The sequence below is a fragment of the Emydura macquarii genome, unplaced genomic scaffold (assembly GCF_026122565.2).
Source record: "Emydura macquarii macquarii isolate MOO-44397 ecotype Brisbane River unplaced genomic scaffold, CSIRO-AGI_Emac_v2 contig_1253, whole genome shotgun sequence".
NCBI classification, from domain to species: domain Eukaryota; kingdom Metazoa; phylum Chordata; order Testudines; family Chelidae; genus Emydura; species Emydura macquarii.
Genome location: NW_027131390.1, coordinates 23,719,986 through 23,734,814, shown reverse-complemented (window position 1 = coordinate 23,734,814; position 14,829 = coordinate 23,719,986). Strand labels below are relative to the sequence as shown.

The 14,829-nt window shown below is 42.5% G+C and overlaps 1 protein-coding gene across 1 annotated transcript; it reads right to left on the bottom strand.

The window, feature by feature from the left end:
• Nucleotides 1-3,027: 3,027 nt before the first annotated feature.
• LOC137153967 (putative P2Y purinoceptor 10) lies at nt 3,028-14,487 on the bottom strand. Its single transcript, XM_067549742.1, has 2 exons — nt 14,459-14,487; nt 3,028-4,806 (listed from the first exon to the last, which is right to left on the bottom strand). Exon 2 carries the CDS (start codon nt 4,761-4,763, stop codon nt 3,789-3,791), a length of 975 nt encoding a protein of 324 aa, XP_067405843.1. The 5' UTR covers nt 4,764-4,806; nt 14,459-14,487; the 3' UTR covers nt 3,028-3,788.
• Nucleotides 14,488-14,829: the final 342 nt, after the last annotated feature.

Here is a 14,829-nt window from a genome sequence, read left to right as displayed (position 1 = left end):
TTAGCGTAAGCAGCTAACCAGGAGTAACCCTAGAGCATAAGATATCATGAGATAGAAGGCTGGAGTGACTCAACTGTTGACCGGTAACCACAAGATTCTAGGTTATGCTATCTTAGGATATTGTATTTTAGGAACATTAGTGGAGTCTGACCACAAGAGTGCCATGACAACTAACTGATGTATATGCTAATAAACTTGAGGTAAATGGACTAGTAACCTATGGGAGAAGGGCATCCCAACGTTAATAGGGTGAGGAAGTACAAATAAGGAAAAGGGGAGAAACCCCTGCTGAATATGCATTAGGCACAGTGGCGTCAGCATAACATAAAAGTTGTATCCGGCCCGTGAGCATTGGGGAAAGGTAACTAGCGGGAGATGCCAGGATGGCAGCAACTGGTGATGATGACTAACACTTTGGGTCCTTTTTCAAGGGATGCTGTAAGTATATGGGTGCTCAGACACACATTCTGTTATCTCTATCTTCCTTGCTGGGTTGGAGTGTTTGTAGCTCTGCTAACTATGTTAATAAAACTATTATAAATACAGAAGATTTTTCCTAAGTGTGAGTGTTGTAATTGTGCACATCAGGGTTTCCAGCTGAACAGAAATTCTAATAATACTGGATCTGAGTTTGGGACAAGACCCTACCAAACTTCAGAGTGTTAACTGGGAATTCTTAAGTAATCATTAATTAATACACAAGCAATAGAGCAGGCAACATGTGCTAATAATCAAAATGTCTACGTACATAACAGAGTTCATTACCTATTCCTGTTGGACATTCCCTCCCCCCCCTCCTCCCCCCCCCCCCAAGCATTCACCAGTGTTCAGATATGATCAGATCCAGGATTTTGGATGGGCCCATCTCTGGTTTTCTGAGGAGTCACTGATGAAAGTTAATTGGCTTTTTTTTTTTTTTTTTTTTTTGGGGGGGGGGGGCAGGAGGAGGGAAGAGGGTTGTTTTTTGGTTCCCTAGCATGGTAGGTTCCCTCTACTGTCGCAATATTATAAACCTAACATGGTCACAGGAAAATGAATATGAAAGCAATTTACAGATTGTAAATGAAGCGAACTTACTGCAGAGGAGTGGAGAAACTGGCAAGTAAAACTGCAGATGCAACCCACTAAGTCTCACCTGTGTGACGTGTGGTTCTAGATTATGTGGTTACCATTTCCACTCATGAGCCACCATTCCCCAACCAAGTGCGCAGCGGAAATGCTGTACCCCTTGAAGTGTGAACCATACTAACCAAAAGGGTTATGAGCCCTGACCCTAAGGAGCACATGAGGTTGGGATGCTGTTTAATGTTGTTAATCTAAACAGAATAAAAGCCCTTTCACTCCTGATTTTTACTTTCAAATTTCAGAGCAAAAGGAAATCAGGGCAAATCTGTAGATGGGACTTTCTGAAAGTGGAGGGAAGAGAAGTCAGGTGTTTTCCCAAGGGGAAAGACATAAGTCTCAGGGTATGTCACGATCACATATGTTACATGTAGGTGTGGACTGTGATATATGAAAGGGTTCGCTTTTACTTTCATGTATAAGAGTCAATATATGATCTCTTCCAAGTGCATTATGAAGGCCAGGGAATGAGGCAAGCAGAGAGATGAGAAGCAGCTTTGAGAAGAGGCTGATGCACTGGAGGATGCTGTCGCTGTGAAAGGGGATGTTATTCCTTGCAAAGGCTACCAACCTGTTAGGCTTTATAGCAATGTAGGCCCATAACCCCCAGGAATCAGGTCAGACAGAGCACATCAGTTTACCAGTGTTGAGAAAACCTTGTGATAAATTAGGGGTTGCCTCACTTTTCACCTGCAGACCTAGAAAAAGCAAGTGAAAAATAAGAGAAGACATGTCAAAAGCTGTCAGTGGGATGGCTGCTCTCAGACCATGGTGAAAAAAAATGGCAACATGAACAGCATGACAGCAGCTCTCAAATCTCACAAACAAGAAGCTGTTCTTCTTGAGTTCTCCTCCTGGTACTCACAAAGGGTCTGTCAGCCAACATGGCAAGAGTAAGAATGGCCAATTTTATTTGCTGCCACAGAAATTGTACCATTAAGAGAAGTCCTCAAAATTCTTTCCAGAGCAAAGAAAAGCAGACATTGTCCCTAGATATACCATCATCCTGTAACTTTGTTTGTCTACAGTTTAACAATCTCCACTTAGCTGAAGTGATGTTGATGCATTTTTAAAACCACAGTTTAAACACAGGTGTTTCTGCAGCAACACCGATTCGGGTCTTCACTGATTGTCACTCCACATATGGACCCTTTCACTGCTGAGGCCTTGTCTACACACAAAATGTACTGCTTTAACTATAGTGCTGTAATTAAAACAAGTGTCTATATCACTAGTGTCTATATCAGGAGAAAGGTGTTTATACCGGTACTGCTATTCAGGGGTGTCATTTGCTGTGGAGTAGGGGTGGGAGCAGCTTCCCCTTCATCCTCAGACTTTTCATAGGTCTACATGCTGCACTCCTCTGTCCCCACCCCAGGACTTTGCAGGTTAGCACATATAATGTTCTATATGCTGACACAACTCCCACCCCACCCCAGAATTTTTCTGAAATGATGTCCATATTGCTATTCCTGTATGAAAAAGCCAATAAACTGTACCGATTAAAGGCACCTTAAGCCCACACTAGGGGTTCCACCGATATAATTATTTTGGTAGAAAATTCAACTTCCTAACAGAAATAGTTAAATTGGTATAAAAACTGCATATAGACAGTTTAAAAGCAGCTAAGTTTGGTAGTAAATCAAATTTGTGACCTTTTGCACTCTTTGGCTTGTATGACTGAGTGCTGGCCCCAGTCCTACTCTGAGCGCATAAGTGGGACTTAATTTGTGCGTTGGTCCTAAACTGGCCTTCTCCACGGGGATGAATTTCCCTCTAAGTGAATAGGCTGTTGGAACTCACCAGCAAAACTACATTGCAAATAACTGAGGATGGGAAAACCCTTTATTCTCTGAGACATCAACACATATTTGTGGGACTTGTGTTACCTTTGCAAAAGTGTGTTTATTTTTAAAGCATTATTTTGCAAAAAAAAAAAAAAAACGTAGGACAAGCTGTTTGAATGTCATTGCGGTACCTTAAACATTTGTGTCTCTACCAGACAAAACACGAAACATTAGCTTAAAAGGAAATTACACTAAACACTTCCCAATCAGGCTACATAAAATCAAGGTATATAAAAATTCTCAGAGAAGTAATTACAACTGCAGGCTGAATCACATATGACCTAGTCAATTCCAGGCATAAGACTCTGAAATCAGTGGAGTTACGCTAGGGATGAATTTGGCCCAATAATTGTAATTTATATAAACATTTTTAGCAGTGCTAATTTCTGCTTTGTATGAAATAATACTTTGCAATTTGCTTGAATGTCTTAATATTTACGGGGGGTACACAAATTGAGGTCACCATTAGAGCTGAGGGAATTATTAATAACTTATTTAATTAATTTAGCCTCTTTTTTTCCCCCCCAGCTAGTGGAATGATTGTGGGCAGCACCGCTCCCTACAGTATTTTCTTGTTCAGGTGGGCCAGGCGTGGCACCACACCGGTTCGCTCCAGTCAGTGGTTTTCCAGTCCCAAACATCCATAACATTTGACCACCGGTTTTAAATGAGTATTGTTTCATATATTTCAAAAGACTTTCAGCATCACAACCCCCATCAAATAAAGCTGCAGGTGCTTCTATTCCACCTGTTCGACTAAAAAGTTCTAGAGCAGTCCCAGATTTCATATGTAATAAGGTTAAAAAAAAGCGAATCTTTTTATTCCTTAGTCGATGAGGCACTCTCCTTGCTCATAAGACGACTCCTGATGATTATGCTGCTGTGTCTTGAGAGGTGATCCTGAAATTCTGATGTTGTAAAGAAGTAGAGGATTGGATCCAAACAACAGTCCAGACTTGCAAGACTTAAGCAAAAGGGCTGAGAGTAAAGAGTGCTGCGGCGGATGGCGCAGTGTGTAATAACGTTCTCTTTCACCAGCATGTAGAAGAAGAAGTTTATGTGATACGGTGTGAAACATACAAAGAACACAACTGCACACATAGCAACCATGCGTAAAGCTCTCCGTTTTTCACTGGTATTTTGGAAAGGCCCTTGGTATTCCTGAAGCGACTTTCTTGTCTTCCAGGTACAGTACACAATAATAATTAGAGGGCCCACAAATCCTAAAAGCTCAGCTGTTGTCACTGTCAACACAGAGGCTGTCATACTGCCAATTTTGTTGACTCCAAGATCTGCAAAGCAGGAATTTGAATTTTTTAAGTCAAAGTTTCTCATAAGGGGAAATGGTAAGCAAGCAAGCCCAACGAATGTCCATATAACAGCACTAATGACAACATCATACCTGCGCTTCCAGTCTTTGGCTTTGAACGGATGAAAGAGGAAGTAGTACCGTTGAATGCTTATGCAGGTAAGGAAACAAATGCTTGCGTACATGTTGAGGTACTTCAGGTAGAAACATAACAAGCAGAGGCCTCTCCCAAAAGGCCACATGTGGTTTATATAATAATATATTCGTAGCGGTAATGAGAGAACGTGAGCAAGATCGGCTGCAGCCAAATTAATCATAAAAATGACAGCTTTGTTTTTCTTGCTGATAAAGCGACATAAAACCCATAATGCAGCACTGTTTGCCAGAAGACCAGGTATGAATACTATGGTGTAAGTGGTTGCATATAGATGGCTTTTAAATGTTATATGAGGATCAGTGCAGTTTTCTGAAGAGCTGTTCTGCATCTTGCATGTATCTGAGCAATCATCTGGGACTGGATGAAGATTTCTGTAAAGAGTAAAAAATAATAATAACATCTAGCTTCTATATAGCATTTTGTATCAGTATATTATGATCTGCATTTTGCACATTGAGCAACTGAGGTTCAGAGGAATAAAAGTGACTTGCCTAAGATCTCTTAGCAGGTCAGTAGCAAAGTCAGGCATAGACCCTGAGTCTCAGACCAGTGTTCTAGCCACAGAGCCTCTGAAACCAATTGCTGTAAAGGCAAAGACAGTGCTACATTGATCAATATTAATCTTTGCATTACATGCATTACTTACATTAATACATTTAGTAGAAGGTACAGCCTTCTATAGAGCATGTCCTCTATAATATCTCCTCCTCATTCTTCAATGTTTTTTCACAAGCAGTAAGATATTTTGGGGGTTATGAAACCCCAAAGACATGTCTGTCTAAGGTATTTATCTGGTCCCATCACCATAGTATCTAAGCACCTTAGAATCAATAATGTAATTATCTTCACTATGCCCTGGTGAACTAGGGCAGTGTTATTATCCCCATTTTACATCTGGGGAAGTGAGGCACAGAAAAACTGAGCAACTTAGCCAGGGTCAAACAGGAAAGTCTGTTGCAGACCAAAGAATTGAAGTTGGGTGTCCCAAGTATCTAGCGCTTTCATTTGTAGGAAAGAGGTGCCAGGCCTCAAGCAATTTTTTTACTTTCATAACTGATGTGGCAAGCCCAGAGGTGCCATGGCTATGAACTGCCAAGCCTAGAGGTGCTGGGGCTCAGCCCTGGCAAGCCCTGGCACAAATTACGCACAGCAAGTATCAGTATAGTGCACTAACCACCGAACCATTCTTCTATGAGTGAGCCAGGTCCATGTCACTGAAGCAGTAATGAGACTCTCACAAAGTTGTAGCCATCAGTGAAGATGGGATTGATTGCATTTCAGGCTAGGGAAAATCCCTATGTCTGACAGCCCAGGACAACCTAAAGTCTGATCTAGACAAATGGAATTTACTTTCTTACTGCTCACCAAACACGTTGACCTGCACTTAACGTGGTCATCCTGGGTCTCCCCGCCACCCTTTTCTTCTCTCAGCAACGTAAATCTGGACCATAATTTTTAATTGAGCAGTTTCATTTGAGATGATATTTTCCTTTTTCAGACTATATTTTCCTTTTTCAGACTCTCTTTTGATTCAAATTTCAGACTGATCAGGGTGGGGTGAGGAATTTCAGATTAAACTGTTAAATAAGGTGCACTTGTCCTTCTTTAAACCAGACTGTGTTTTCTCCTCAGAGAGGGTAGTACAGGCAGGAAAAGTTCGGTTTGGGGATATTCTCCTACTCAAAATCCTGGGTGAGGTGATTGATTGGCTCATCCAATTTAAGGGTAAAAATGAAGATTGACTTCCTGTTTCCTTGTGAATGTCACTGAGTGCTTGAAGAAAGGGATGAGATTCCCAGCTGTTTTTCTACAGTCCTTCCTTGGCTCCACTCCAGGGATTTTACTGTATCCCTTTTGCCAGGGAGTGAGGACCACCAGGGGCACAGAGCCAGTGTGAAAGCACAGACTCTGCATGGGAGTCGCAGGCCTTCTGCTGATTCCCATTCCCCTATGATCTAAGAGAATCCATGGGATCTTCTAGGTATCGAGGTGGACATCCCAATGGAGTGATAGGGGAGGGATTCTATGAGGAAATTTCCTCCCCCTTAGTTCCCTGCAGGGAATTTTATTGTGAGAATATAGCATTAGGGATACTGATTCACTGCCCATGACTCATTTTCTGCAAAGTACCAGCTACAGGAGGCATCTGCTAGCAAAAGTGTCTCTGAAGAGAGATATTGGCCTGGTAACTAGTAGCATGTTACTCATACATGAGTGAGAAGCAGAGGGTCTATTACAGGGTATAGTCCAAATTCACCACTGGTGTTATCATTGGCCTGCTTATGCTGACAGCGACTATGGCCACCTGCCTTCTGTGCATGCCGGCCCTGTGAGCAGGAGTTGTTGCTTGCTCTCTTTTTTTGCTCTTCATCTGAAACTTGTTTCCATTCCTCTGGCTTTTCTTTATTCCTGGTCTTAAACAGTAGCTCCAGGCCCACAGACAGCAATTCCAGGCCACGGGGCAGAGCAGCCAATGGCCCCCCTAGAAAGGATGGCTGAGGGCCGAGTGGGCTTCCGCCAGAAGTTTTTACTTATTTACTATGCGCCATGCAGGTTCCCAGATGGCTGAGGAGGCATATGTGCTACTCGGTTTCCAGTTCCCTTGGACTCCCCAGGGAGATCACTGATGAACCCGGGAAACTGCATAGCAGATACCACCTCCTTAGTCACTTGGGAACCTGCATGGCACATAATAAATAAGCTCAGCTCAGGGGAGGGGCAGAGAGCATGAGTGGCAGGGGCCTCGAGGGAAGATGGTGCATGGAGGAGAGGGGGATACGTATCTATCCTCCCATCCACCCGAGCCCTCTTAAATCGCTGGGCCCCTGGGCAATCGCCCTCCTTCCCCCCAGGTTGGCGGGCCTAAGTAGCCCAGCTACAGACTAATGCCATGCACCACTGACAGCCACCCAACCTACACCCCACCCAGGAAACAGCTTCCGGAAATGACTGACTGGGAGTTAGGCCCTTTTGGAAAATATCACTAAGCCTAGCTGCATCTTTAGGCACCAAAATACCTTTAGAAATCTGGCCCACGGACTACAGTTCTTACATGAATTTCAATTCCATTGACCTGAAATTAAATCAAAATCAAAATGGGGTTTTTCGGCTTCGGTCCCTTTGCATGCAGATGCCCCTAGCTGCAGTTAGCCTTTATTACATTTTATGTAATAACTACAGAATTAGGTTTCATAAGCACTTTTGATGTAATCAAGCACAGCCTCCTGGCTCATCAGTGAGACCATTCCTACTGCAGGTCTTAAAAAGAACCCATCTACTAAATAAGCTTCTGAGAAAACATATTATCATCCCTGCTTCAATAAAGCATTGTCTGCACACCAGTGATTTCCAGCAACGCAGTCTTCGTTTTCTAATGGCAAAATATACCTTCTCGCAAGTGTTCCAGACATGAGGAAATATCTATCCCTCAAAGGGTTTCTCACTGTTTGAGTTCCTTCTTGGCTGTGTAGAATTGTGTTTTTCTCAGAGAAAATGCTCAGGCTGCAGAATGAGGCAGGACTAGCTTGCCTGTTGGTTAGAGAATAATGGAATTTTTTGTGCCATCTTTTTCATCACGTCTTAAAATCTGTTCTTTAATTGGCCACAAGGTGTCAGATTTAGACAAGGTTTCATTTCTTTTTGCCTTTTCTTTGAGAGATATTTCTAACCCTGGTAAGAGAAAAGAAGGTGCTATGGTGATGAGGGCCATAGAAGCACCTAGAAAGACATGGTGAAAAGTTCCAGAGGGGTAGCTGTGTTAGTCAGTATACAGCAAAAACAACCAGAATCCTGTACACCTTAAAGTTCCAGCTCTGCTGTTTCTCGCTGAAGTCTGTTTTTGAAGTTTTTTGTAGAAGTATGGCAACTTTCAAGTCAGCTACAGTGTGTCCTGGGAGACTGAAGTGCTCTCCTACTGATTTATGGATGTTACCATTTTTTATGTCTGATTTGTGTCCATTTATTCTTTTGCGAAGTGACAGTCCAGTTTGGCCAATGTACATGGCAGAGGGGATAATCTCATGAAAAGCCAAACTTCCACAGAAACTTCCACGTGGTTGATCTTTACAAAAACAAGACAGGCCATTACCAACACTCACTTTGCTTTTCTACAGAGGAAAAAGGACTCTAAACTATCTAAGCTCCTACATGCCACAAGGGACCACAACTGTGATACCCTTAACTTATCCAACAATATTGTAAATCTATCCAGCTATACATTTAACCCAGCAGAAGAGTCTGTCTTGTCTCAGGGACTCTCTTTCTGCCCCACCACCCCCACACAGATGATACAGTTCTGCAGTGACCTGGAATCCTACTTTCGCCATCTCCGACTCAAGGAACATTTCCACCACACCACTGAACAACACACTAACCCACAGATACCTTCCTAGCAATACTACAAAAAGAAGAATTCTGCATGGACTCCTCCCAACAGTCGAAACAACAGACTAGACTTTTACATAGAGTGTTTCCACCGACGTGCACAAGCTGAGATTATAGACAAGCAACATCTCTTGCCCCATAACCTCAACTTTACAGAATGCAGCGCCATCCACAGCCTCGATAACAACTCTGACATTATAATCAAAGAGGCTGACAAAGGACGTGCCGTAGTCATCATGAATAGGTCAGATTATGAACAGGAGGCTGCCAGACAACTCTCCAATACCACATTCTACAAGCCACTACCGTCCAATCCCACTGAGGAATACCAAAAGAAACTACAACATCTACTTAATAAACTCCCTAAAGAAACACTGGAACAAATCTACACGGACACACCCCCTGAGCCTCAGGTTATTCTATCTGCTACCCAAGATCCACAAACCTGGGAATCCTGGACGCCCTATCATCTCAGGCATTGGCACTCTCACAGCAGGACTGTCAGGCTATGTGGACTCTCTCCTCGAGCCCTATGCCACCAGCACTCCTAGCTATCTTCGTGATACCACTGACTTCCTGAGAAAACTACAATACATCGGTGATCTTCCAGAAAACACCATCCTAGTCACTATGGATGTTGAAGCTCTCTACACCAACATTCCACACAAAGATGGACTACAAGCCATCAGGAACATTTTCCCTGATGATGATATGGCACACCTGGTAGCTGAACTTTGTGTCTTTGTCCTGACCCACAACTACTTCAGATTTGGAGACAATCTATACCTTCAAGTCAGTGGCAAAGCTATGGGCACCCGCATGGCCCCACAGTATGCCATCATTTTTATGGCTGACCTGGAACACTGCTTCCTCAAAACTCGTCCCCAAGCACGTCTTCTTTACCTACACTACATTGATGACATTTTCATCATCTGGACCCAAGGGAAAGAGTCCCTCGAAGAATTCCACCGGGATTTCAATAATTTCCACCTCACCATCAACCTCAGCCTGGACCAATCCACACAAGAAATCCACCTCCTGGACACTACAATACAAATAAAGGATGGTCACATTAATACCACCCTATACCGAAAATCAATTGACAGCAATACATATCTTGATGCCTCCAGCTTCCACTCTGGACACATTACACGATACATTGTTTACAGCCAAGCCCTAAGATACAACCAGATTTGCTCCGATCTCTCAGACAGAGACAAACACCTACAGGATCTCCATAAAACTTTCTTAAAACTACAATACCCACCTGGGGAGGTGAAGAAACAAATTGACAGAGCCAGATGGGAACCCAGAAGTCACCTACTACAGGACAGACCCAACAAAGAAAACAACAGAACACCACTGGCCATCACCTACAGCCCCCAGCTAAGATCTCTCCAAAACATCATTAAGGATCTACAACCTATCCTAGCAGATGATCCTTCACTCGCTCAAGCTGTGGGAGGCAGGCCTATCCTTGCTTACAAACAGCCCCCCAACCTGAAGCAAATACTCCCCAGCAACTATACAACAAGAACACTAACCCAGGAACCTATCCCTGCAACAAACCCTGTTGCCAACTCCACCCGCACATCGATTCTAGTGACACCATCACATGTCTTAACCACATCAGCCACACCATCAGGAGCTCATTCACCTGCACATCTACTAATATTATATATGCCATCATGTGCCAGCAATGCCCCTCTGCCATGTACATTGGCCAAGCCGGACTGTCACTACGCAAAAGAATAAATGGACACAAATCAGACATAAAAAATGGTAACATCCATAAACCAGTTATAGAGCACTTCAATCTCCCAGGACACTCTGTAGCTGACTTGAAAGTTACCACACTTCAACAAAAAAACTTCGAAAACAGACTTCAAAGAGAAACTGCTGAGCTAGAGATCATCTGCAAACTTGACGCAATCAGACTGGGTCTGAACAGGAACTTGCAATGGTTATCTCATTACAAGAAGTAATTGTCACTGTTCACACATTCTCACCTCCTAATCAATGGTTGTGAATAGGCCTCATCTACTCTAACTGAATTGACTTTGTTAGCACTTGCCCTCCCCATTGTTGTTTCTTACCCTTGAATGTACATATATACCTCCTATCTGTGAGTTCCATTTCATGCATCTGACGAAGTGGGTTGCAGCCCATGAAAGGTTATCCCTGCAGAAATTTGTTAGTTTTTAAGGTGCTACAGGATTCTCATTGTTTTAGATAAAAATGGTATTTGTTAAATGATGTTTTATTGGTTTTGTGTGTCTTGATATTTTCTGGGATTATTCCAAATTGAAAAGATTGTGTTCTGATTTTAGAGAATTGATACCAGAGAAAAATCCCCTCATTTTCTATTGTTATAGTTAGGGAAAAGTTCTGATTTTCTGAAATTAAACAATAATAGTTGTTTAGAATCCTTGTGGGCATAGCCTCCTGGTTACAAAAATACCCTTAAAATGTGGTTGATAAAAAAATAAACATCTACTGTCTGTATTAAATTAGTAACGGGCCTGCAGAAGGCTCTTCATTGATTTCTGTGGGCTCTGGGTCAGGTTCTACATAATGAAAGATAGAGTAGGAAGGGTGAATTGATTGGGAGTGCAAAATCATGGATAGCATTTATATAATAGTAATCACGTATAGCGCATCCCACACACCAATTCACTAGGCTTGCCAGTAATTAATCACGTTATTTAAAACATGATAAAACTACTGTCTACGTTAAAATACAGAGGGATCCTACTCAACACCTGGCAGGACTGGACCCTCACTGCACAGCTACTGACAAAGCGAGGGCACCAGCAGCATGTTGTATGGCACAGGTGGCAAGTTAAAATATTGATTTAGTTATCTTTTTTCCCATATAATAAAGACCTATCACAGTAGTTTGGAAGTCACAGGTGGAAAGTGAAAGCCTCTGCTAAAACAAATTCCTACTGGAACATTTTCTTCAGAACATGCAATTTCAGTAAAATGAATAAATACAGTATTGATGTTTGTCTAATCGATGTACATGTTCGATACAATTTGCATTTGTAAAGCTGTGGCAACAAAGAAAGGAATGGTCTGCACTGGTGCACACTATTACTTGGTTACTTGTAGATGGAAAATATTATTTCCATGCCAATATCAGGAAAGGAAAGTTCAAGCTGAGACCAAGAAGTGTAGGATTGTCACTCCTTGGGCCGACTATTTTTTTTGTGCCCCCAACTAGAGTCCAGACACTATAACTGGTTTAACTATGTTGCAAAATCCTCCTTCTAGAATCTCCCCTTAGTGAGTGTTTCTGTGTCTTGCAAGTTGCTGCAGCCACAATTAAAACAGAAACCCCGCACAGACAGCAGTGGAAAGCTCTACAGCTGAATGAAAAGGGAGCCTTCCTCTGGCTAAGTGCTACTCACAGCTTGTCTCGGCTGTAATAAATATGTATATCTTGCAGTGTCAATGTGAATCTAATGTCCATTAACATATTCCATTTTTTCATTATGCAGTGTAGTTGTGCCATGTCAGTCCCAGGAAATTAGAGAGACTCATAGAATTTAAGGCCAGAAGGGATCATCATGATCATCTGGTCTGACCTCCTGCACAATGCAGGCCACAGAACCTCACCCACCCACTCCTGTAACACGCCCAGAACCTCTGACTAAGTTACTGAAGTCCTCAAATCATAGTTTAAAGACTTCAAGCTACAGAGAATCCATTTACAATAGCTTAAACCTGCAAGTGTCCCATGCCCCTCATTGCAGTGGAAGGCAAAAAACCCCCAGGGTCTTTGCCAATCTGATCTAGGAGAAAATTCCTTCCCAACCACAAATATGGCAGTCGGTTGGACCCTGGGCATTTCAGCAAGACCCACCACCAGGGCACTTAGGAAAGAATTCTCTGTAATAACTCAGAGCCCTCCCCATGTGGTGTCCCATCAATGGCTGTTGAGGGATATTTGCTGCTAGCAGTCGCAGATTGGCTACATGCTGTGGTAGGCAGCCTCATCATACCTATCCCTCCATAAACTTATCAAGCTCAGTCTTGAAGCCAGTTCAGGTTTTTTGCCCCCACTGTTAACAGGCCACTCCTACCTTGAGTGGTCCCTTACAATATGTGCAAACTACTTCTGCTAAACAATCTGTTTATCTGCTAAACACCTGGCATTTTGCTGTGATGCTGGGAGAAGAGCTCTGGGTGGCTCAAAAGGTTGTCTCTCTCACCAACAGAAGTTGATCCAATAAAAGATATTACCTCACGCACCTTGTATCTCCATTATTCCACTAGTCCTTTCTACTGATGGGGACAAGTTTGTGCCGCCGCCCCCTCAGCACCCACACAAGTGTACGCTACTTCCCAAATACCTTGCCATAAGTCTTCTACCATGCTGGGCCAAATTCATCCTCGGTATGATTCTGCCAAAATGGAGTTACACTAGGGATGAATTTGGCCCATTGTGCTCAGAGAGGATCAAAGCGCTGAGCACCATCCATTGAGCCGCATTTCAACAATAGACTTTAGGCCTTTTAAAAAGAAAAATCCAATGTCCTTATTTCACACACTAAAGCTGAAGCTTTCTCCTGCATGAGTCGGTGGCAAACACACTACCCGAGTCACCAAAAGAGGCATTCCCTTTTGATTTACTTAGTGAAGTTTCAGCTTTAGAACCCAGTTGTGCTGCCACGAGTTCTGTAGTTACCTTCACGTAGTTACCTGTTAGTCGCCAGCCATCAGACAGCAGATTGCCCTAATTGGTTAAATTCCTTCTAATATCTAACCACCTGTTGGAGTGATTGTCTCGGTATTAAGGTGTCTCTTAAGTAAGCAGTCCTTAGAGAGTGTGATTTAAATGCATCTATCAGAGAATCAAGCTATGTCTAATCCAGTTTAATAATTACAATCCTAAATATCAGTGACAATTGCTTGATAGTCTCTGAGAATACTGAGTCCCACCCATCTTTAGACTTTTGTCACATTGTGTTTTTAATCTCCCAGCCCCAAGGAACACTATCATTCTGATCTCGCAATTTAATTACAAAGCATCGTAGATTACATATAAGCAATAGCTTGAAAAAGGAAACTTCTCATTCTAATAAAAGTCCTTTGCTAGATGAAATGGAGGTTTGCTGGAATTTCTGTTGCCACCAAAAACAATTTAAAAATGAAAAATTTGTACAGATTTTCAATCAGAAATTACACAACAGAACAAAATGACCTCTTGTAACAACATTTGATAGCAATTAAGGCACTATTAATTGCCAAAGCATAACATTTCACTCTCTCTGCCCCCAGCAGTTTATTACAGCTAATAGTTTAGCTCTTCCATGCTTGCAAAAATTTGGCGGGCAAACACATCTAATCACTGTACTGCTTTTGCTTGTGCTTCTGAAAACTCTGTCTGTATCTTTATTTTGGTGGAAAAACGCTCTTGAGAAAACACTTATTGCAAATATTTTTCACAATATAGATTTAACTAAACAAAGTACACTAGAAATGTCTTATTTCATTGTAATTTTCCTGCTTCGACAAGAGTGTGCCCACAACGAAAAGCACAAGAAAGGCAATATTTTAATGTGGCATATTCCAATAAAGGCTCATTTGTTTTTGCTTTAATACAAGAAGTGAGAGCTTGAAAAACAGCCTTACCTTATTGCACAGCAATCTTGCTGATAACTGTAAGCCTGTGCAGTTAGAAGAGGAAGTAAAATATGACTTTATGGGCACCACAGAAAGCTTGTTTACATTTCAGAAAGCAACCTGAATGACGCCACTGAGCTGGTTTCCTACAAGGTTAAATCTTGCCCGCATCCCCTGCAGCTGCAAGTCTGACTGCATGTACATCGGGACTGGTGCACAGAACTCAAGCTATATGCGTGCGTGAAATGAGGACGTGTCAATCTCACGGACAATGTGCCAAACTCTGCAAAGTGCTAAGTGCACGAGGCGTGCTCACAACTCCCACTGCAATCTGCTCCCATTAACTGCTGCACTATTCCATTAGCTCCCACTGGCACGCT